General features: G+C 35.8%; 1 protein-coding gene across 36 annotated transcripts in view; it reads right to left on the reverse strand.

Annotated features, from left to right (window-relative positions):
- ABI3BP (ABI family member 3 binding protein) overlaps positions 1-24,207 on the reverse strand; it is a 237,401-nt gene that overhangs the window by 118,949 nt on the left and 94,245 nt on the right. For 35 of the 36 annotated variants that reach the window (XM_084875411.1, XM_084875410.1, XM_084875413.1 and 32 more), the window contains exons 5-10: positions 20,162-20,343; positions 19,553-19,608; positions 9,926-9,974; positions 8,577-8,648; positions 7,736-7,828; positions 2,674-2,751 (exon numbers count right to left, since the gene is read on the reverse strand). In XM_084875411.1, coding sequence (XP_084731537.1) covers positions 2,674-2,751; positions 7,736-7,828; positions 8,577-8,648; positions 9,926-9,974; positions 19,553-19,608; positions 20,162-20,343 — 530 coding nt within the window. The remainder of the gene's footprint in view (positions 1-2,673; positions 2,752-7,735; positions 7,829-8,576; positions 8,649-9,925; positions 9,975-19,552; positions 19,609-20,161; positions 20,344-24,207) is intronic. The other variant, XM_084875404.1, reaches the window with a different exon arrangement.

A 24,207-nucleotide genomic window follows, 5' to 3' on the forward strand; every position in this document is an offset into this window, starting at 1 on the left:
GAAGAATTCGGTTAGCAAATGTGTGACCTGGGATTCAACACTGTGGCTTAACCGTGATCCTGTGATGCGTGCTCACACAGAGTGTGCACCGGCAGCTGATGCCTTTCAAGAACATGGCTGGCTTTCCCTGGAAAAGGTGGACGTGGCTGTTCAAGGTTGAAGGTGCATTTTCAAAGGGCTGCAGTGAGGCATGATGGTCAACATCACAAGCACAGAACAAAACACATGACGTTGCTTTTCTTTGAAGAGAACCAAACAAGAGCCTCCTGGGCCACGAAGCAGCTAACAGGTGTGACATGAAATTCTTATTAGAAAGCATGACATTTTGGGGGTTCTCCTCATTTTAAGCACACATAAGACTTGGAAAAGCCATTGAAAACAGAAAGCACGGACACAGTCAAGACTTCCAGGTTTCCCCGACCTCTCCAAGCCTCCTGGGATAAAAGGCTGTAATCTGTGCTTCTGTACGTCCTGGGAGACTGGGGGAAAGGTGTGCAGCTAGCTGCTAGCATCCAGCGCTCCCTCGAACATCATTCACCAGGATCAAGGCAAGTGATTAACGCTAATGAAATTGGTCCAAGAAATAAGACGATTAACTACTGCCAGTAAGGAGGTGAGAGATGAGGGGAAAGCTAAGGTACTGAGTTACTTTTCTTTTCTAGAGTGCTGGGAGGGTTTTGTTTGTTTTAGAAAAAAAAACAAAAAACAAACAAAAAACCAAAAAAACCTTCTTAGAATTACCCAGTGTTGTTTCTGAAATATTTAATGCACTAGACACAGTGGATTTAGTGGTTCCTAGAACTGAGTCAGGAGTCACTGGAAAGTAAAGAAGACAACTTTATAAGTTAATATAAAATTACGAAGCAACCGAAGACCCTAAGACATTGGGGCCTCTTGGAATAAATAACTGGCGCACAGCTCATTACTTTTCAAGTTATGTATGTTAAGGACTCCATGGCTTGCTTGTGCCACAGCCTGACCTGACATAGCTCCCAACTTTTCCTTTCCAGATTGGGTCTGCTTTCCATGTGTTACAAAAAGCACTCCGAACTGACCTTCATGAAAGCACTTAGGAGATTAATCATAACTCTTTTTTCATCTGCCTTTTTATTTCTCTTCACCTACAAGGCTTAGCACAATGTCTGGGATATAGTAAACAAGCACATAATAAATGTTTATTAAATGAATCAATAAATAGGCAAATAAAACAATGATCCGGGGCAAAGAAGGTTTAGTGAGAACCATTACATTCTATGATTTCTCTCTTTCAAACTGCAGTCAACATGGGAAGGTTGGAACTGGGTTGAAATGATGATAAAGATGCAAATGCTAGGTCAAAAGCAAAGAAGACCTCAGCTAAATAGTGTTCAAGAAATAAGAACCAGGATCACTAAGATCTGGAGTGAATTGGGAGCTAGACAATTCTAGAATTTTTGCATGGCTAAGGACTTGTGGTAACACAATAACACTGAATAATAAGTTATGGTGTTTAAGTGTTTCTGAAGTGGAACATTGTGAGGAAGATTTGGCAGAGAACTAAGAAATCTATAGACTCTTCCATGGGCAGAATCTTCGGGGCAGAAAAGAAGTTGCAGTCATCCACTAAATCATGCCTATGTTTTTATTGGCATTGGACAATTATATTGAAATCAGAAACTACCTAGGAGTTTCATTCAGATCATTTCAGCTTCCTGAATAATGTTGACCTCTGCCCCACCTGCCATGAAGGTGAGGGATGGAAGGTCCATCTCTCTCCTTTAGGCAGAGCCACATACTTCTTGCTTGTCAGAAATATCCCTATTTGAATTGATTTCTTGAAATCACATTATTTTATTTTCCCCACCAATATTCAACTCCTCTGGATCAGTTATGAATCTAAGAATTTAGTACAAGCTAAAAACTACTAATATTTCAATTTATAGCAATTTTATGGGTTAAAATTTTTACTCTAAATTGGAGTTACTTTGCTAAATGTGGATTTGGGGAAATTCTTGCCAGATGTTTGCTTCACTGTGTCCTAGATGAGGTGGTATTGCTCTGGCAAATCACTGTAGTTCAGAGAATAATGTGTCCCCAGTAGGCTTGACTTGGGCAGTTCATTCATAGGAGAAATGCTGAATGTTTGTTAGTAACGGCCGATAAATTGTGGGGAAAATGCATTCCACATTTCCTCTTTAAAGAATTTTTACTGAACAATTACATATTATCTCTATTGGGATTTTTAATCTTCCAAAGACATTGCTGTTCAATGATATAGCTCTCAAGCTATGGATTTGTGAAGGTTAATCATGGTATTTTGCTCAAAAGACAACTTGTGAAAGTGGAGAAATGAAAAATGGCCTCATGTCTTCACATAAAAGGAAAACACCAAAACCAGGCATTACGTTTTAGTATAAGATTATTTCACAATGTTGAGGTAATAGCTTTCACTTAGAGTGAAAAATATAGTTTCCATATTACATATTATTTATATGATTCAGTAGTTCATTTTGCAGCTATTGGTTTTCCAGACATTAGATTAAAGACCTAGAATCACATCACCTATTGTTCTGTGCTATCGATCAAAATGAATTTCCTACTGGCTCTTTACTGGAAAAAAGCACAGTCTTATCAAGCATTTACTATTAGAAAAATATTACTTATTGCAAGTGAACAATATGGGGATCTCATTACCTGTTATGGGCTGTGCTGGGATTTTTTCTACCTTTGGTGTTTTAGATTCAGCTGGTAATGCCAAGGTTTCATTCTTAGCTAGAGAGAGAGCGGGGGAGAGAGAAAGAAAGAGAGAGAGAGAGAGAGAGAGAGAGAGAGAGAGAGAGAGAGAGAGAGAGAACAAACAGTTTACCTCACTTCCCTATAACACAGTGTCCAAATACAATTCTTTCAAAACATAATCAAGTAACAAACTATTTCCAGAAATCTATTCTGCTTTTATCTCTTCCCACCAGGTAGTCAACACATTTATTGTGCATTTCTACCAGGGATTAGCATGAATGGATGACAGTGTTCAGAATCGCTTCTTTGAACCCTCAATAATTAAGATTTAAGTTGGCATTGGAATGAAGGAATAAATCACAACCCAACACTTGGATAACTCTCAAGTCATTCTTATTCATAGAGTTTCTGGAAGGCATATGTTGCATTGCAAATACTCACTGGAATTTTATATTGAAGTACTCCTAATTTTTAAAAAAATCAATGAATAGAAAATTTCCATTATTATACATGGTAAAACATGCAATAGGTTCAGATATTTTTAAAAAACATAAGCAACACACTTGGGAAACTAAATTATTTGAAAATACTTGTGGCAAAAAAAATACCGACAGTAATTTATTTGAGCCATGTCTTAACAAACACCTATTGTTTTGGTCACTGAGGGGATTTAGTGTAAAGATTAAAATATATATTTTTCCCTCTTCAGACAACTGTTCAGGAAACTTCCTTCTAAAATGTAGGTATTCTTTTTCAAAGTACATTTCTATACCAGAGTTTCCCAATGATTAAGATATTTCTCATTTTAAAAATGCACTAAGGATTAATTTGAGTCAGCTCTTTCACACCAAAATCAATAACCTGCTTATAATATTTTGAAACAGCCTAGTGCAGTGATAGGCAAATCATGGCTCTCGAGCCACATGCAGAGCTTTGGCCCCTTGAGTGTGGCTCTTCCACAAAATACCACGGCCTGTGCCAGTCTATTTTGAAGAAGTGATGTTAGAAGAAGTTTAAGTTTAAAAAATTTGGCTCTCAAAAGAAATTTCAATCGTTGTACTGTTGATATTTGGCTCTGTTGACTAATGAGTTTGCCACCACTGGTCTAGTGGCATGAAAAAATTAATCTTTGAGATACCCTGATTGTGTCACTTTGAACTGATTATAGCTAGATGGGATTTTGTAGAGTCCAAAGGCTGTACAGGAACATCTTGGGTTTCTCAGCCTTGGCACTATTGACATTTGGGCTGGATAATGTTTTAGTGTGAGGCCTTTCCTATGTTGCAGGATGTTGAGTTGCACCTCTGGCTTTTACCACTGAATTCCACTAGCATGTGCATAGTGTGACAACCAAAAATGTCTCCAGACGTTGCCTAATTTCCCCTGGGAGACAAAACTGCTCTTTGTTGGGAACTATTGATCTAACCTGTTCTCTCAAAGTTCTTTGAGGATGCAAACTTTGTAACCTCCTTTTGTAGTTCACATCCCCGCTGTAAAGACCATTTTCTTCTTTTCAGCTGACATGAAATATTTATTGGTGATGGACAAAGGCAGTTATAAAATCATCCCTTTTACAACGTTAATAGAAGCCAATCAATTTTTAATCTGTGTTATAGAAGCATTCAGTATATTTCTACATAGAGCTAATTATTTTCAGGAGTGACTTAAAATGCTAGAAATAGGTGTCATGAGTGCTATATACTTGCCCTATCATATCTAATAGCCATGTGTGTGCCTTGGATTCATGAGCACATGAAGTTGCACAGCAGAAATTGTTTGATTCCAGCCGAACCTGTTTGGCTCAGTGGATAGAGCGTCAGTCTGCGGACTGAAATGTCCCAGGTTCGATTCTGGTCAAGGACATGTACATTGGTTGCAGGCACATCCCTGGTGGGGGATGTGCAGGAGGCAGCTGGTCGATGTTTCTCTCTCATCGATGTTTCTGGCTTTTTATCTCTCCCCCTTCCTCTCTGTAAAAAAATCAATAAAATCTATTAAAAAAAGAGAAATATTTGATTCCATTGTTCAAATTAATTTAGCAAGGCATAAAGAGAGAGGACTCTATTTCTAGAATAACTAAAAATGCCAATCCAGTATAATTTTACAAAAAAATCCTATTTTTAAAACTTCTAAATTTGATCAACCCTTTTTCCTGCCCTTTTTTGTAGTCACCGTTTTTTGTTTAGAAGCACTGTGGTTGTTCGCACAGGAAAAACCATTCGGGTTACAAATTTTTATGAGCATGTCCTGGTTCTGTTATTTTCAGGATGTGCCATAGGAAGGTGTTGGCTTTTATTTATCAAATGTAAGATTATAAGGTTTCTCTTTAAGAGTCTTTTCTCTTTCAGTATCCTCTGATCCTTTTTGGGTACGTTTGCTCATCCTCTCCTCCCTGTGTAACATCCTGTGTTCTTGATGGTTGCCAGGGTGACTAGGACTATTTATTTACTGACTTGCTTACTTACTAATGTATTTTAACATCCATAGACTTTCCTGAATGCTCTAAATTGTTTTGCTTTAGCTTCTTATATTCTAAACATGCCCTTAGTTGGCAATCACCTTAGGCTGAAAAGAAGCAAAAAGGGTAAACTATGTTCCTGAGAGAGAACTGTATTCTTTACACATCACCAATTCCTTACAAAGGCATATTGTATTTCTAAATATTGCCTTGCAGAATAGAGAAATTGGTGGATGGAGAGATATTTAAATGGGGGGATTTTATGTTTCCTATCAAACCCAAACATTCCTCCATATCATTTACGTACAAGTGCACTCTTGGCACCAGTGGAGCAAAATCCCATCAGAATGACCTGAAACCCAGGAAATTTCTTTTCTCTCTCTGATTCTTCTGTACCTTTTTTTCCCAACACTGTTGTTTCCATTAATTTTTGGCAAGCTAAGTCTTGACTTTGGCAAGCCCTATGTATATCCCTGGGTGATGTGGGTGTAATACTAATTTTCTTGTTTATATCTCTCATTATTCACACCATGTGCTCTTAGAACAAAAGTTAATAATTTCTCAATGTCCCATGATGGACACTGCTGGAATGAAGATATTATTTTTCGGATTTACCCCATCAAAAAACTGGACTTTTCTGAATTGTGGTGATAAATAACCCTAGGAAAGTTTATTTCTTCCTTAGTAGTATGAAAAATTGCTTATGTCTGCATTAAAATATTACAGTAAATTTAAAATGTAATTTTTAGAATACAGTCTGTTAAGATGTTACATTGGATGATTTACTGTACATTTTCAAACATACTATCAATCTCTTCAATGCATAAAAATGGCCAGTGTTAAATTTGACAGGTGTTTCCCCAGAAATACAAGTTAAAGAGATATTTAACTATTCACATACCATTTCTTCCCTATTAAAATTACAATCCTGAAGGCTTAGTGATTTATATCAGAAAAACAAAATAAAAACAAAACAAAATCGCTGAATATCTAAAGTATACAAAACACCTGAATTGATATTAATGTAGCTTGTGGAACTTTGAAAAAAAAAAAAAAAAGGAAATATCACTCAAAACTAGGGGATGAAACATCTAATTCTAAACTGGCAGCAGTGATCTGAGAAGAAAACTGCCCATTTTCAGTCTCCTTCACATCCTGGGTTTTGTAGTTTTGAGAGACAGATAGGGACCAGATCAATAAGAGATTGGCTGGCTCCTTTTTTTTTTCTCTTTCCAAACAAGTTTCCAGGTGAGGAGTAAGGTAATGTGTAGGCTCCAGACAGAGAACAGGTCTGAGTGTAAAAGTCCCGAGCTCTGATTCCAAACACAGGTTCACTGAGGGCACTGAATTTGGAGCTTCCTGGCTTTGCGTACAGTGTACAGATGACGTGGAGTTGAGTCACAGGGTTTTGCAGTTAAAAGTGAGATGATCAAGCCTGATGTACGAATTAACGATATGAAGCCTAGGATCATATGTCTATGCGCTTGGAGGTAACCCATTCTGACAGCTATGAATATTTTACAGTAAAAATGTAAGGGTTGAACAAAAATCACAAATATTTACTGGCAAATATTTTGACATCTTAAGGAAATGGTGATGCATAAGCTTTGAAAATTGTTCTAAAACTGTAAGTCTAATAGACCACCTATTAAGTGTTCTTTACCCACTTAAGTTTTGTTCCTCCTTCTTCCAGGAAGTTCTCAAAATTAACAGTTAAGGAGAACTTAGGAGTTCTTAATTTTTAAAACAGATACAGTCTGATTGCCTACCATCAGAAAAATAAATAGGTTAGGTCTCCAATGAGGGAAAAAGGGAAAAATAAGTCTGAGGTCCCAGGATGTGCTGTGTAGCTCACCATGATAGGACCCAGTAATGTGCTATCTGGCACAGAGTAATGCTTAACAAGTATTTGTTGACTGAGTGCTACCAAACAGGGGCTTGGGCCTCTGTTTTTGCATCCATAAAATGTGAAGAGTTGATTATGTAAGTGTTGAAGTTCTTAGTTAGTACCTACTTTAGGGAAAATATTTTGCATTTTTAAGTCTTATTCAATTTCTATCACATTATATCATCTCCTTTCATATTTATCAATAGCCCAAGACATTCTCCAGACCAGCAGTATCAGTATCACCGACGGGTAAGAAATGCAGATTCCTAGGCCCAAGCTCAGACCTACTGAATCAGTAAGTCTGGAAGGGTTAGGTAGGGGGGAATGAGCAGCAGTCTGTTCACAAGCTCTTCAGGGTGTGTGATGCTTGATTAAGTCTGAATATCAAACTAATTTGATATTCAAATGCAGCAACTAAGCTCAGTGATCACCACAATTGTTCCCTGGGCTCCCTTTAATTACTGGATCCTATGGTAATTTTATTTTTTTGAGGAGTGGCCATACTGTTCCCATAGAGGCTATCCCACTTTACATTCCTATCAACAGTACAGTCTGTCCCTTACTTTTACTTTGAGATCCCAAATAGCTCATTTTGTAGATTCCTTGGATATTCTAAGACTATCAGTTCTAATACTTGGTCACTGAAAGTTCAATCATAGAACTTTGCTGCTTACCTAATTGTGTCTTGATTGCATCTGAAATCTCAAACATTATGGATGTAGGAAGTTTTACGGTGGTTTCATTAAGACCAGGAATAACAAGGTGAACTGGAAGAAAACAGAAGTACAGATTAGAGAAAGAAAATGCATCATGCCATAAAATAAAGTTCAGAGTGGCAGATATTAGTAAATATTGAGTTTTGCACTTATTTTGTTTAGTTATGATTAACCACAACTTTAAAATGTTGGAAAAAATATGACAGTATTTTTTAAACAGAATCTTTTTATTTGAAACTGAACTACTAAAATCCTCTGACTTTTAATCCATGGACTTAAAAATTGTAAAGTGGATGCTTAAGATGTTATGGTGAACAAAGGATACCACTATTAATAATAAACAACCAAAGGACTTGTATGCATGCATATAAGCATAACCAATGGATGCAGACAACAGGGAGTGAGGGTGAGAGCAGGATTGAGGGAAGTAGGGGGTAATGGGAGAATAAGCACACATTTGTAATACCTTAATCAATAAAGGGGGGAAATAAAAAAATAAAAAGAGAGAAGTTCAATATAACAAAGACTCCTTCATAACTGCAACAACCCTGTGGGATAGGTAGGATGGGTTTCATCATTCCCACTAGGCATGAGCTAGAGTTAATTCTCTAACACACTGGGATAGAGGTAGCATCTCTTGGCTCCTAGCCTAGAATAAACAAAGCCAGGATCCTAAATATTGAAAGGAAATTAATCAACATCAATTTAACAGATCTACTCACAGTGCAAAATTCCATAAAGGCTCTAATATATATATATTGCCTGACTTTCTCTTGGTCTAGAGTTCAAGACTACTCACCCAGTATCGTTCCTCCAATGGGAGTCCTATCTGGGGGTTTAATTGAAGCTCTGTGGGTAACATTCTGAATTACTGTTGAAATAAAAAAAGATAATAGTGTGTGTTGGGGGAAATAGTCAGAAAGCAGTAAGAAGCTAATAATGTGAAGTCATCTGCACCGAAGAAGCACTGAACTAACTTTTCAATTAATAAAAAGGAACTCATTGGGTTGACTACAGAGCCAATGAAAGGACTAGAAGGTGCATCTTACCTTAACACCAATGTCTATAAATACTGAAAGGCTATTACTACTTTATCATAAAGTGTCCTATTCTAAGAAGCTGAAAATTTCCTAACTAATGCACAAAATGAGGCAATGGCCTAATAAATTAAAAAATTAGAAAATACTAATATATATTCTCAAAGCAAAGAATCATTGGATAATTCCAATTCTAATTGACCCTACTTTCAGAGTACACTTGTGACATTATTTTCTTAAAATGAAGAATAATTTTAAGTCCCTGATCTCTTCTCCCAAGAAACTTTCTGGACATAATATAGTAGACCCAGAAAAAATTATACTAAGTGAAATAAGCTAGTCAGAGAAAGATTACCACATGATCTCACTCATATGTGGAATCTAATGAACAAAAAAAACTGATGAATAAATATAGGCCCAGAGACAGAGAAGCATTAACAGACTGTTGAATCTCAGAGGGAAGGGAAGGAAGGATGGGTCAGAAGAGATCAACCAATGAACTTGTATGCATATATGCATATCCCATGGACACAGACAATGGGGTGGTGAGGGCCTGGGGTGGGGGCCGAGACAGAAGTGGACTAGAAAAGGTTAATGAGGGGAAAAGGAGAACCTATGTAATACTTTCAACAATAAAGATTTTAAAAATGTGTTTAAAATAATAATTTTAAAAATTGAGAGTCAAAACAAAAACAACTGGATAATGAAATAAAATAAGACATTATAATTCTTGAAACCTGGATGTCTTACCTTTCCCTAAAGTTTTAATTTCATTCATTTATATCCTCTTAATGATTTCCTTCATGAATGCTAGCTTAACACTAAGCTAAGCCACACATATTTAATGGGATTTTTAGAATTGAATACTTATGATTGCTTTGTCTCTATTTGTCCAAACAACATGACTTGCCAGGACTAGGACTCTTGGTATAAGAGCCAAAATTACCTATTAACTTCTAATTTACTAGGCCATACTGATTACTTCAAACATTTTCTGAAAAAAACAATAACCAGAGAAGTTGAAAAAATATGTGTGATGTTGAATTACTCAATTAAAAAAGTATATTAAAATTGTTATAAATTCATATCCAGAGCAGACTCATAAAATTACCTTGCTTGATGATTGTTATTGGGATCAGTTTCCTTGGGACATATGCTGGCTGAAAAAAAAAGGAAGAGTCAGTTTTGATTTAGTGCTAATAAAAAAAATAATAGGAACTGGAAGTAGCCCTTTCTTGTCTTCAGTGAAGTCTCCCAAGACACTGGTTTAACAGTAGTTGGAAAGATCTGTAGTACACCTATATCTGCCTCTACTTTATTTTACAACTCTCCCCATAAATGTCCAAAGATTTGACAGAAGCAATTTCTTCAGAACTCCCATTAGTTTACTTAGAAATTGCAATGGAAAGAAATGAAATCTTCTGGGTTGAATGCTAGTTAATTTTCACTTTATTTCAGGTGTAACCCATCAAACTCTGTCTTTACCTTCTCTCTCAAATAGATGTTAAGATACATATTATCTTTCTAAATCAAACAATATCAATTGTTTGAGTACACCCAATTGTTGCCGCTGCTGCTACTACTACTGCTACTACTATTACTACTACTACTACTACTACTACTACTACTACTACTACACACACACACACACACATACACACACACACACACACACACACACACCATGAGCTCCTGACACCACACATTTCCTTGCCCAAGAAGATTGAGCTTGGAATCTAATCTAGACATGTCTACTTCCAAAGCCTGTACTCTTAACATTCTGTACATATTTTTGCACAAGGAACCTCAGAATTAGAAGGGCGGTTCTCAGGAGACTATGCACTTTTACCTCTCCCAAATTGCCTCTGATGTTCCACTGGAAGTTTTGAAATCATAGAACTACTTGAACTAGGGATGGGTATAGTGTGAACTTCAAAGGGAAATCATCACTAGATACATTACTGTGAAACCAAAGAAGAGACATGGGAAGAAAATAAGAGAAAGGCAACAAATGATATAGAGAAGAATTAGGTTGAGTTACAGAGGTAAACATGACATCAATTTCTTCTTTTAAAAATTCATTTCAGAAATAGAGAGAAATGTCGATGTGAAACATCAATTGGTTGCCTCTTGCATGCACCCTGAAGAGGGATCAAACCCTCAATCTGATATGTGCCCTGACCAGGAATCAAACCCATCACTTTTGGTGCATGGAACGAAGCTCCCACCAACTGAGACACATCAGCCAGGGAGACTTCAATTTCTTGATGCTTAATTTAAAGTCCATGAATAGTACATATATTCTACCTACTAGACCTGTTGATAAATCAGGATGTGCTGAATGAAATACAACATAATTGTGAGCAAAAGAGACTAACATGTTACCATTTTATTTTTAAAAAAATATATATTTTATTGATTTTTTTACAGAGAGGAAGGGAGAGAGATAGTTAGAAATATCAATGGGAGTCATCAATTAGCTGCCTCCTGCACGCTCCCTACTGGGGATGCGCCCGCAACCAATGTACATGCCCTTGATTGGAATTGAACCCTGGACCCTTCAGTCTGCAGGCCCACGCTCCACTGAGCCAAACCGGTTTTAGCAAACATGTTACCATTTTAATAAATGACCTTTCCATAATAAAGAAGTGCCATTATACCAAGCTTACTGTTGGCCATTTTTCTTCTTGTATTAAGGTCCTTATGTTTAAAAATAAATAAATGAACAAAATTGACTATTATCAGATTATTTTTAAAATAATCTACATATTGACTTAGAGCTCTAGACTGAATGCTGTGCCCCTCCTAATTCATATGTTAAAATTTACTCACCAATGTGATGGCATTAGAAGGTGGGGCATTAGAGAAGTGGTTAGGTCATAAGGGTGGAGCCCTCATAAATGGAATTAGTGCCCTTATAAAAAAGACCCCAGAGAGCTCCCTCCACCCTTCCGCCATGTGAAGACAGCAAGAAGATGGCCGGTTGTGAACCAGGAAGTGAGCTCCACCAAACCCCAAACCTGCTGGCGCCTTGATCTTGGGTTTCCCAAACTCTAGAAGTGTGAGAAACGAATGTTTCCTATTTCAGCCACCCAGTCCATGGCATTTTTGTTCGAGTAGCCCTAAGGGATTAAGACGCCCAGCAACCTAGCCTAAGGAACTAATTGAAGATACAAATAATATTTTATGTGTAAGGGTGTTTATTCTCCAATGTGAAACAATCTCATTATTCAAAAACAGAGGTTTTATTGAATAAAGTATGGTTCAAGTTTTTGACATCTATTTAATAAAGTAGAAACATATGCATGCTGTAAATACAAAGGATACAAATTTGTAACCACAACATAACCTGATTTTATAACAAATATGTATAGACAAAAGGCCAGAAGGAAATAGATCATAGTTTGTTTTTTTTTAAACAGTAGTTAAAAAAAAAAAAACCCAAACTATTGTTGTTGGTTTTTTTTGTTTGTTTGGTTTTGTTTTGTTTTTGTTTTTTTGTTTTTTGCTGTTAAGAGAGAAATTTTATTACTTAAAAAACTTATAAGACAATAAAGTAAGGAGGTTGTGTTGTAGATAGTAAAGAGGAATAGATTCAACATCAAGAATTCTGACTCCCCAACAGTAGTTATTTTTATAAGCTGATAGTAATTTTCTTTCATGTACCTTTCTCTATTTTCCAAATTTCTTACATGAATGAAATACATTTATGATTATAAAAAGTTAATTTAATCAACAATCTGTTCAATTTCGACATATGCTCCTGCACTGCATAGCTCATATATCATCGGTAAAGAGAAAATATTGTAAATATAATTTGTATATGATTTTTCCCAGGCAAGGGGAGGAGGAAAGTAGTAATAGAAGCATAACTTTCAAGAGGGAGAAAAAAAATCTCAGCTTTGATGTTGCACTGGCAGTAGGCTATCTTTCACCTTTTTCATAAGGAAATTAAATATGAGCACTTGTACACAGGAGCCTTCTGCAGAGAGGGACAATCAGCCCCATAGCACTGCCTCGTGTGTCCACCTTACTTCCACCTGTCCTGATCCTGTGAAAGGGTTGACAGTCCATGGGCTCTCCTTTCTCAGAATTCCAAATGCCTGCTGCAGCGACCTCCAGTCCCATGGGAGCACTGGTCGAGGAGCCACGCCATCTTTGCGGGCATGAATAATGGTTTTTGTTAGAGCTGTGTATGCAGCTCCAGAGAATTTTGAATGCTTTGTTTTACTGAATGTAACGCCCATTTTGCTGAGTGTGAAGTTTTTCAGGGAGACATCCCATTATAGCAGAAAGGCTGGCACTGGGTTGAGCCTTTGAGTTGCATTATTCCAATTATCATTTATTTTGCTGAGATTACTTTTTAAAACAATTTTTTACAAGGACAAATAGAAAATATTTCACTCTTCAGATGGATGGAACAAAGTTTCTCTTGGAGTTCTTATTTGAGTTAGACCCATATTCTATTAAGAGGATAGAAAGACTGTATGTACACTATGTGCTGCCAAAAAAAACAAGGAAATTATTTAGCTGCAGAATCCAATTATTTTTATTCTTTTTAGACCTATAATTAGTCTCTCACCTCTTCTGAAACCCAAAGATGCACCAGGATTGGACTATTGAACAGGTAGCTGCTTTTCTGTAAGCAGGTTTTTAAAGGGCATCAGGAGAGTCCCTGTGTGCCTATGTTGAAGGCTCTAAAATTCCCAAGAAGAAATCCATACTGTGAATCCTTTCCCTGTGTTTTCTTATAAAAGGATAGGGAAATGTCTGTTACCCGGACTCACTGGAAAATGAAGCATTATGATAATTTCCAAGTTAATGGTGTTTAACCAATTGCAATCCAATTTTAACTGGATTGTTTCAGGAATAGTTTTTTTGCTTGCTTGCTTGCTTAGAAGGTACCAGTAACCTGTCCCTGCCATTTCAGACTTGCTGCTATGAACAGCTATCAATCTGTATAAAAATCTCAGTGCAGCAGGCGGGGGCTGTGGGAGAGGGGAGCGAGGCGGTGAGAGTCCCTCGGGCTGTGGCACAGTTTAGCTGGTGTGGCCTCAGCATAACATGATGTCTATGGACACCAACATGGCACCAGTTTTCTTTCTGAAGTCATTTCCTTGCTGATTCTCTTCTCTGCAGCTTTTCTGACCCCCATTCCAACTGCAAACCTCCATCGCCACTTCCTTCCTTTGCTCTCACCTTGTCATTCAGAAAGTATTTTTCAAACATTTGCTACATACCAGGAAGTAAGCATATTTTCTGTAAGAGGTGCATTATTGTGTTTTGTTTTTTACTGAGTTTCCAGATATTCTGTTCCTTGAGAGCCCAGGTTGTAATATATCTTGAGCAGGGTGATGGTTAAGGGAATTCACTTTTACCATCTTTCTGGGAACACTGTGTCTTGAGCATCCAGTTGGCGGGATTCAAGAGAGAGATTGATGCTGAAGAGGTAACAGGCAATGACCTGATGACCAATTCAGCCCTTTCATCCTATGCTTGTCCAGAAATAATCAAAGCAGGAGCTGCCACACAGGACAAGGAACTTCCAATCTACCCTGCATTGTTCTAACTTCCCCCTCCTGCTATCTTGAAAATTAGCTTTAATACAACTAGTGATGGTACCAGGATGCTATTCTCTACAGGTTATTCTTGAGAGGCTTGTCAGTTTGGTATTATTGTGGTGTCAGAATATTCATTGCAGATTTATTTAACTTGATGTTCAGGTTCTGAGATAAGGAGGAGCTGTCCATTTGGGCAATGGTTAAGGGTTGCTTAAAATTAAATGTCAATGGCTCACAAGCCAAACCACATCAGAAGAACTTGGGCATGTTACATTCTGGTTTTAATTCATTTTGGGGATATTCTAATGGAAGTTACAAAACCTACTGATTCAATCTAACCTCTGGTGAAATGTGAATCTTACATTCTTCTTATGAAAGTCTTCATATTTCTGATAAGCTAGGGAGGAATCAGACATATACTTTTGGTGATATCATTGGCCTAAATATAATTTTTTCAAGTTTCTGCTTAGGACAACAATTACTAAGAATGGAAGGACACATGATATATTTACTGTTCACAATCTCAAGGTCTGGGTGGGGACCATAAGGTATTTCTTACTATTCACTTTATTTGTCTATAATTTTACACTTCAAAATTAGCACCATGTTTTGTGGTGTTTTTTGTTTGTTTGTTTTGTTTTGTTTACCAATAATAGATGTGGCTTTTTAAAAGAGGGGTGGATCTCTCATGGGAAAAATTTAAGGGTAAAAATAGATGTCATATATTAGGGCAACACTGACTCTATGGAGATTTGGATTAATTAAGCTTCTATTTTAAAGTCTCGGTTAATAAATGCTACATAAAAAAATGATTTTTCAGTGAACTAGTTAGATAACTAAGATTTCTAAATGGTAGACATAATATATTAAACTTAGGTCTTTTCACCATTGTTTAAAAAATTTTAAATATAATAAAACCTAATAGTAAACATTTAATCACAAACACTTAACTTTCATAAAAAGTGTTCTATATTCTCAACATGGACAAAACAGCACCATTATCATAAAACATGTTGTTTTCATTTAAATAAATGAATCTCAAGTAATATAATTTATATTGAAAGAATAATGCTTTTGTTTATGCATATACCTTTTCACTGATTTTTCTAGAGGTATATGCAGGGGTAACGTTGAAAGTATTTACAACCGGTAGAACAAAGTCACTGACCAGACAGAAGAGATCCCTGTTCTTGTCCCTGGCACAAGTGTACTGAGCCAGCCAGCAGAACACGTGCTCACAGACATGAATTACAACATATCATAACCATATGCTGAAGATGGGGGCTGAGTTCAACATTAAAATTTTTGTACTTAACTCTTTTATTGTAAGTGATTCAAACTGCATTAAACTATTTCCCCACGCCACACACAATAATACCAGGATCACTCACTACTTTGCAGAAGCAATAGAACACTGTAATACGTATGCATTGGAGCTAAAACTATCTATTAACAGTCATTTTTTTTAACCTAATTAGTATTTATCTTTTAAATCTGATAGCCTAAAGTTCAGATTATTGCTCTCATTTCAAATACCTCTTTTTAGAAGATGTTAAGAAGTTTTTGCTGGATATAAGTTTTAGGTGTAAGCATGTATATATGAATAAAAACAATTTTTAATGTATCTTTTGCTTAAAACTCTAAAAGTAAAACATCTGGAATCAGTTCACTATCTCTTGAAATATTGCCTCCTAAGATCAGTCTCAGGGAAGAGATGGGTTAGTATTTGGAATGACATGGTCTTTATTTGGATTAAATATTCCTCTAAGTATCAAATCCACTTTTTAGAATCAATTGTGAGTGGCCATAATAGATGGCTATGGCTCTCCCAAGTGGTTTCTCTCCAACTTTCCTGTGTTCCTGAGCTACCCAAGAGCATAGATAGCAGTTTGCGAAACATTTTTTTTCTGCCTTCCAGAATGTAACAAAGAAGAACACACCACAGAGAAGCCTTAAAATATCTTTTCAATTAATTTAGGTTTTCATGTGGAAATAACCAAGAATTTTAAACCACATTTCATCAAGCTGCCTGGGGGGTAACTCCGCCTCACAGCTTGAAGTGATAAGGCATCTGGCTCTGTGTCACAGATGCAGGCAGTTTCTTCCAAGCTCTTCTAGCCATGGCTATTGTGATGTGAAAAGAAATTGAGCTCCTTGGGAGTTAAAAAACCTCAATCATCTTTCCCAATCTTGCTGAGTAACTCAACCTAAATAGAATACTCTGCCAAAAGAAATACAAATGATTGGGATATGATGAGATGATATCATTGAGTCACATGTAAGACAAAGCATGATAGCCAAGAGGCCAGGAGATAAGAAATGCTTCCTAGGAAACCATCACAACAAGACTGAGGATTGTTCTATAAAAGAATCCCTGGGATTGGATTTAAAAGAGAAAGGCAAAGGGACTTTACGGATGCTTGGTATTAGGCCAATTGATCAATTATTTGGGAAAAATATATAACTCAATCAATATAGAACCTTACTATACAAAACAGAGAAAAACCAAACACATAGTTTAGAATTTAATTATTACAAAATCAAACCACTTATAAATCTAAAAAGGGGGAGAAAATATTTCTCAATCTCTGGATAGGAAAAGGCCTTCTAAAATATAATGCAATTAAAGATGTGACAATAGAAAAGATAATAATTTGATTAAGCAAATTTCAAGTCTTGACTATTTCAAAAATCCTCATAAAGTTGATAACACAATTGAGAATAATTTTTCTAGATGATATTACAATATATCTTTAACCGATATCTTTAAACTACTCAACAAATACATTGAGACACCCAATGAACAAGAGCCAAGATAAATGTCATTAAGTGAAAAATGCAAATGGCTAATTAACACATGAAGAAAGTACTGCTTTATCAGCAGAGACATAGAAATAAAAAAAATTAAAAAAAAACCCACAACATTTTATGCTGAAACCAGTTTGGCTTAGTGGATAGAGCATTGGCCTGCGGACTGAAGGGTCCCAGTTCGATTCTGGTCAAGGGCATGTACCTTGGTTGTGGGCACATCCCCAGTGGGGGTTGTGCAGGAGGCAGCTGATTGATGTTTCTAACTCTCTTTCTCCCTTCCTCTCTATAAAAATCAATAAAATAAAAATAAAACATTTTACACTATTACATTAGCTAGAAATTTAGTGATGGAGATACAGAATGCTAATAATCAGGATGCTATAGTATGAGAACTTTTATACATTGCTGACAAGATGAAAAATTGGTTTATCCTTTCTGGAAAGGAATTTGACTAGACATATTAAGAAGTTAAAACAACAAACAAACAAACAAACAAAAACACCTGTTAAATACCTAGGCTGTTAACTCCCATTCTAAGAATCTATTGTAAGGAAATAATAGAAATGTGAATAAAAACTTATGATCACAAATGTTCACTGCAACATCACTTACAATTAAAATACCATTAGAAATAACTTAAATTCCTACAAAGTAGAAACTGATTGGGGAGGTGAAAGCATATTTAGATCATGTATTATACAGCAATTAAAATTACTTATAAGAAGATAATTTAATGACATGAATATGCTATGCATATGGCAGCTAAGTAAAAAGAGTGAGCTTTAAAATTATATAGCATAATTTTAATTTTATAGTAAAAATATTCTTAGAAATAAAAAAATATTTTAATTTTTAACAGTAGACCACAAATAGTTCTATTACTAGTGATTTGGCAGTGTAATAGAAAATTTTGTTAATATTTCATTTTGAATTTTATATATTCTAAATCTTTAAATATGAATTAGATAATTAAGAAAAAATTAAAACTTAAGAAAGAGGGAAGGAAGAAAAGAAAGAGGAAGACAGAAAGAACAAAAAAGAGAGAAGGAAAACAAGAAGAGGGGAAGGGACTAGGGAGAATGGAAGAGAGGGCGGAGGGAGGGAGGGAAGGAGGAAAAGATAGGAGAGAAAAATAAAACAAGATTTATGGCTTGGGAATGTACCTGCAATCTTCTTTTTAAATATTATTATTTGAAATACATCAAAATACTTTTCTGGGCAATCATAATAATCTGATAATCATGATTAGATAATTCCCCAATATGCACATTTTCCCGCCAATTCAAACCACAGAAATAGTCACCTCAGCAAGATTATTTCTAGTTCTATTTTATCCAAACCCATTTGTCACTGAAAAGAATTCAGTATTTTTTTTTCTTCCAATGGGTTATGTACTACCTTTTTCCCTCATGAGACTATTTAATCAATGGAGTATTCTGTGGACAATTTAATTAGACACAAAGATATATCCATCCATATACATCACATGCACACATGCAACCATAAATAGCCTTTACATGTTCACCTGAATATGGGATATTTCCCTGGCTGAATACTTCAATACCTAGTAACCAAAGCTAGGACCAAATCCCCCTCTTCTCACCAAAGTGCTTCCGCTACCTGCTCAGTGACAACGTCCTTCACTTTGTAATTGGGCATGTGATTTGAAATGCAAACATCTGTGTGATGGTTATACCAATGGCTTACATTTGCAACAGGTAATATGTAACTGATAGATGGTTCCTGAGGACAGATTTTGAAAGGGGAAGGGAAAAATGGAGAACAAGGGACTGAGTTTCTGAAGTGAGAGAGAAAAAGGTGTCTGGATGGTGGGAAATGGCTGGTTCATAAAATACACAAACATTCCATGCACTAAATAGAGGCTGGGCACATTAAAACAACAACAAAGCAATTGCTTTATCGTTTTGAAAAGAGTTAATTCTTATGTATGTGTAGGAAGTGATAGAAAATAGATGAAGATTTGAACAGTAGCAATGTAAGTAGAGCATGTACCAATTTGCTCTTGGAATATGTTATAGTAAAAAACAATCCATAAGACAGAAGATAATAAACACAATCTCAAAATACCTAGAATACTGAAGTACTGGAGTAACTATATTGAATATCAGACTTTTAGATATTTAAATAATTTAGTGTGATCTTGTCTTATACATTCAACTCTGTTTTCTGGGGGGGGGGGGGGGATAGAATTCCTAAAATGTTAAGTACTTTTACCTAACACCCCATACATAGCTAATCAATTGATTTAGTCTCTGTACCCAATAATAGGACTAATTCCTTATTTCAATAAAAATACAATGCAAATGCAATTAAAAAAAAATTCTTGAAAATAACTTGGTACATACCACTGTGTTTGATTGGTCATAGGTACTTTGAATTTTCCCATTTACTTTGTTTATACCTGAAAAAATAAGGAAAAAAAATAACATTATTTTCATTTTTATGGTTTCTGTGTCAATTCTTACTAATCACTACGAAAACAACTATAACTTCTGCTCTCTCCAACTCGAGCATATTATTTTATTTACTATAATTTAAAACACTGATTCCAATGAAGTTTTTGAATGAAGGGATAACTGGAAGAAAGCCCAGGGCCCCTAAAGTCTTTTTACATTCACTTCTGGTAGCTATCCATCTGAATATGTGCACAAATTGTTAGTTTTTTAGCTAAATTGGTGTTCATAGATCAGGAATTGATTTAAAATACTATAATGATCAATGAACTGTCACCAATAGCAGCATCAAATATTAGTATCATTTAAAAAAACACACTCATAAAAGATAGATTCTGAAAAATCAATATTCAACAGGTTATGTTTATATTTGTGTTTTCTCAAATACTAGAAGATGGGAATTAACTGGTCTCATATCATAAAGTTAATATATAATTAGAAATTTAACATTAGGGGGAAAATAAAAATATTACAGAAAGCTAAGATAATTCAGGTACTTACTTCCAATAATAGTCTTGTGATTGAAAATCTTACTCCATATTCCACCTTCTACATTGTCTTTCACTCCGAATTCATAAACCGTGTTGGGCTTTAAGTTTTCTACAATTGTTTCAGTGGCTGGACAGAGTTGAAAAATCCATTTCTTTTCCTTATCCTTTTCTCTATAGCGAATTGTATAAACTCTGTTGGAAACCCAAAATGTGATGCTTTGAAATCACAGGGAGATTCAGAATGTTTTGTTTCTTAACAAAACATCACAGCCTCTTATCTACTCCAAAGTCTATATTTAATATTAGCCTCTGCTTCAGTCAGCTTCCTACTTTTGTCACATTGGTTTACTTGATAATTATGTAATATAGGCAAGTTCTAAATTCTAAAAGAGATAGTATACAAAACTACTTATTTAAAGAAGTTTCCTTTAATTTTAAAGCAAAATATAGGCCTGTGATAATAAACAGTGCTGCACAACCTAGCACACCACAGATACTTCATAAATATTTCCGGGATGAGCAGAATGGCTATGTAGGTGTTCATAGGGTCATTCTAAAATTAGAATATAATTGCTCTGGATGGCCAATGATTCAATCACCAAAATATATTGGTTTATTTATTCTTCTTTTTATTGAATTTATTGGAGGTACCTTGCTTAAACAATTAGGTCTATCATATTTTTCAGTGGTCACTACCGAAGGTTTTACTTACCAAAACTCACAAATCCTATAAAACCAGTGTGAACTGATGGAAAATACAATAAATATCTACATTGTACATATGCAGAAGACTTAAGACTTATATTATTTATTTGATTTATCCATATAATAAACTCTAAAATGAGCAGAGCAAGAAATACTGTGGAAGAAAAAGAGAGGCTGAGAAGTGTCTGACATCTGATAACCAGTGAGAGACACACGCAAGGTTACCGGTAATACCTTTTGTATTACATTGGACTATCTTCCTACTGTGATGCTTGACAAAAGGAGATGGTAAAATGATGCAAAATAGAAGAGTAAAAGAAATCACAATTCCTTTTAGCATTATTTAAGGCTTTTTATCTTTTGTTTTATTGCGTATTTACCATCACAGACTTCCCATAATTGTTGGAGGACACCCAGGATTAAGTGTCGATTGCATCTTTTCTGTGGATAATTAAATTTAGGCACAAGTGCATGGAGGGCAACAAGTCTATTAAACAGGTAGCAACTCGTGAATGTCATCAGAGAAGGCCTCTGGAAATTTGAATTTTCTAGCAATTTGGATTTTAAGAGAACATCTCATACCCTAAGTATAAAACTGTTGAAGGCAGTGTTTGGTTCAGCTGGCATTATCCTGTGCTTTGATGTCCTCGATAGTCTCAATATTGACAAGAACTATTATTATAACGTAAAGAAATCCATAGACCCTCAAAAAGTGGTGCAGAAGGCAGGTAGTGGCTTGGATACTTGTCAGCTGCAAATTAGTAGTGTGACCTCTGGAGAGTCTCTTTGTCCACTAATGCATAGATTTTCCTCCATTGAAAAAGAAGGGAATTTGACTAGATGATCTTTGAGATTATGTCTGTTACTAACAATTTATTCTAGCTACACATCAGACATTCTAGTCTAATTAAATACAAAGGCAGAACATAGGGTAAAATCTCAGAGGTAGAAACTCCAAAAACAAAATTTGTGATATAGATGACAGTGAACTATACTATGAGAAGAAATGGAAGAATGTCAAAATAAAGTTAGTCTTTCACAAACTATCTGGCTTGCTACACATGGCAGGCCATCTATGGCACTTTCCATACCTTTTCAGCAATGTCTTCTTTAAAAAAAAAAATTATCTTTATTGTTGAAAGTATTACAGATGTCCCTCTTTTCATTTTTTCCCAGTGACCCACTCTAACTCGCACCCACCTCTCCCAAACCCTCACCACACTATTATCTGTGTCCATAAACTATGCATGTATGCATATAAATTCCCAGGTTAATCCCCCCTCCCCCACAGCAATGTTTTTATTTCTATGTGACTAACTACTACTATATTTCCTAAAACATCTATTCCACAATTTTTTTTGCTCTCTTAACATCAAAGTACACTTCCTGTAACCCCTTTATCAATGCCACACTGAGACTGTGACTAGTGATACAAATTCTGTCCTCACTCCCTTCCTCTGAAAGTGTCTCTTTTCCCCTTCACTCTCTCCCTGCTTCTCTCTGATTCCAGGGTTCTCCCTTCCAAAAATTAAGCAACTTGGTAATTTTATTCCATGTCCTAATTCAATCTGCTCCCCAACCATTTTTTTGATCTTCCAAGGACCATTTTTTAAGTCTAAATGATGTTTAAATATTTTCTATTCTATCAAAACAAAGTAAAACTGATGCTTACTTCTTACTCCTGCCACTATCTTTTAACACCAATTCTTTAAAAAATATATATATATTTTATTAATTTTTTACATAGAGGAACGAAGAGGGATAGAGAGTTAAAAACATCGATGAGAGAGAATCATCGATTAGCTGCCTCTTGCACACCCCCTACTGGGGATGTGCCCGAAACCAGGGGATATGCCCTTGACCGGAATCGAACCTGGGACCTTTCAGTCTGCAGGCCTACGCTCTATCCATTGAGCCAAACCGGTTTCGGCTAACACCAATTCTTGAAAGCAATATACTTTCACTTTCTTACCATTCATAATGCCTACACCTCTTTGTTTTTTTTGTTTTGTTTGGCTTTAAACTGTTTATTTTTTTATTGAATTTATTGGAGTGACATTGGTTAATAAAATTATATAGCTTTCAGATGTATAATTCTATAATACATCTTCTATTGTATCATGTTCACCACCCCAGTAATCCTCTGCAATGTAGTGTCTGACTGGTTAGTATAGTAAAACCTTAGGACCAAATCCAATGACTTACTCCTCCATAAAGTAGAATTTCATAACTACTTTAAAATCTACCCATCTTCATTTTCAAACTTTTCAGGTTTCTTCTCCCCTCATGTCCAATCAGTGCTCAAGGCCAGTTATTTTTCCTGCATGATTCCTCTTGCACCTGGCTTGTCTCTATTCCTACGGAGTTTTTAGGACCTAGTGTTGGTCCTTGTTATCTTTGAACTTTTGCAATAATTTTCAAACTGGTCAACCATCTCTTTTCCCAAATCTCTTTTCCATATTACCTACTGCTGGCTGGCTTAAGCTCAACAAAATAAGTTTCTAGCAATTTTAGTGCTATCTAAAATGAAATAGCTTGTGATAATTACAACAGTATGTTGTGAATAATTAAAACATAAGGGAATAATATATAAAAAAAAAGTAAGGCTAGTAGAACACAATAAGCACCATTTATTGAGTGTTCACTGCATGCCAGACACTATGGGAACCTAGCCACCTTTAATGATGTCATTTCAGTAAATCTGACAGCCTTATGAGATATTACTATTATTACTCCCATTTTAAAGATGAGAAAACCAAAACTTGAAGCATTTCAGTAACCTGCCAAAGGCCACACAGTTCATAATAGAGCAGAATTTAACTTAGGTTAATCTGACTAGAATTTGTACAACCAGTAGTTACCATCCCTGGAGGTATTCATTGCAAACTCTGGGTGGGAGATATTGCAGAGGGGGTTCAAGGGCTGAATGGACTGGCTAGATGATTTTAAGTCTTATTCTTGACATTCCATTTGCTTATTAGTTCATACATTTGTTGAGACCTAGTCTGTAAAACATGATGCTAGGTTCTTTGTGAGATGGAAGATGAGTGGGACACTATGCTTAACTTCAAAAATGAGCTCGCAGGGCAATGGTTAACCTAATGAGAATATTCCATAGGTAACTAAAAATATCTAAGAGTTTTGGAAATGGGCCAAGGTCTGAGGTTCAGCATTGGAAATCATTTATATGGTTGCCATTCCTGCTGTTCTCTGTGGAACAGTCACACCATAAATTCTTGGGAGTTTTTAGAAATGTCAAATCAGGCCAATAGACTCAGAATCTGCACTTCAATAAGGTCTCCCAAATGATTTACATACACATCAATTGAGCACTGTTCTAGATCTATTTAG

Source organism: Pipistrellus hanaki, assembly GCF_964339955.1.
Source record: "Pipistrellus hanaki genome assembly, chromosome: 2".
Classification (NCBI taxonomy): Eukaryota; Metazoa; Chordata; class Mammalia; order Chiroptera; family Vespertilionidae; genus Pipistrellus; species Pipistrellus hanaki.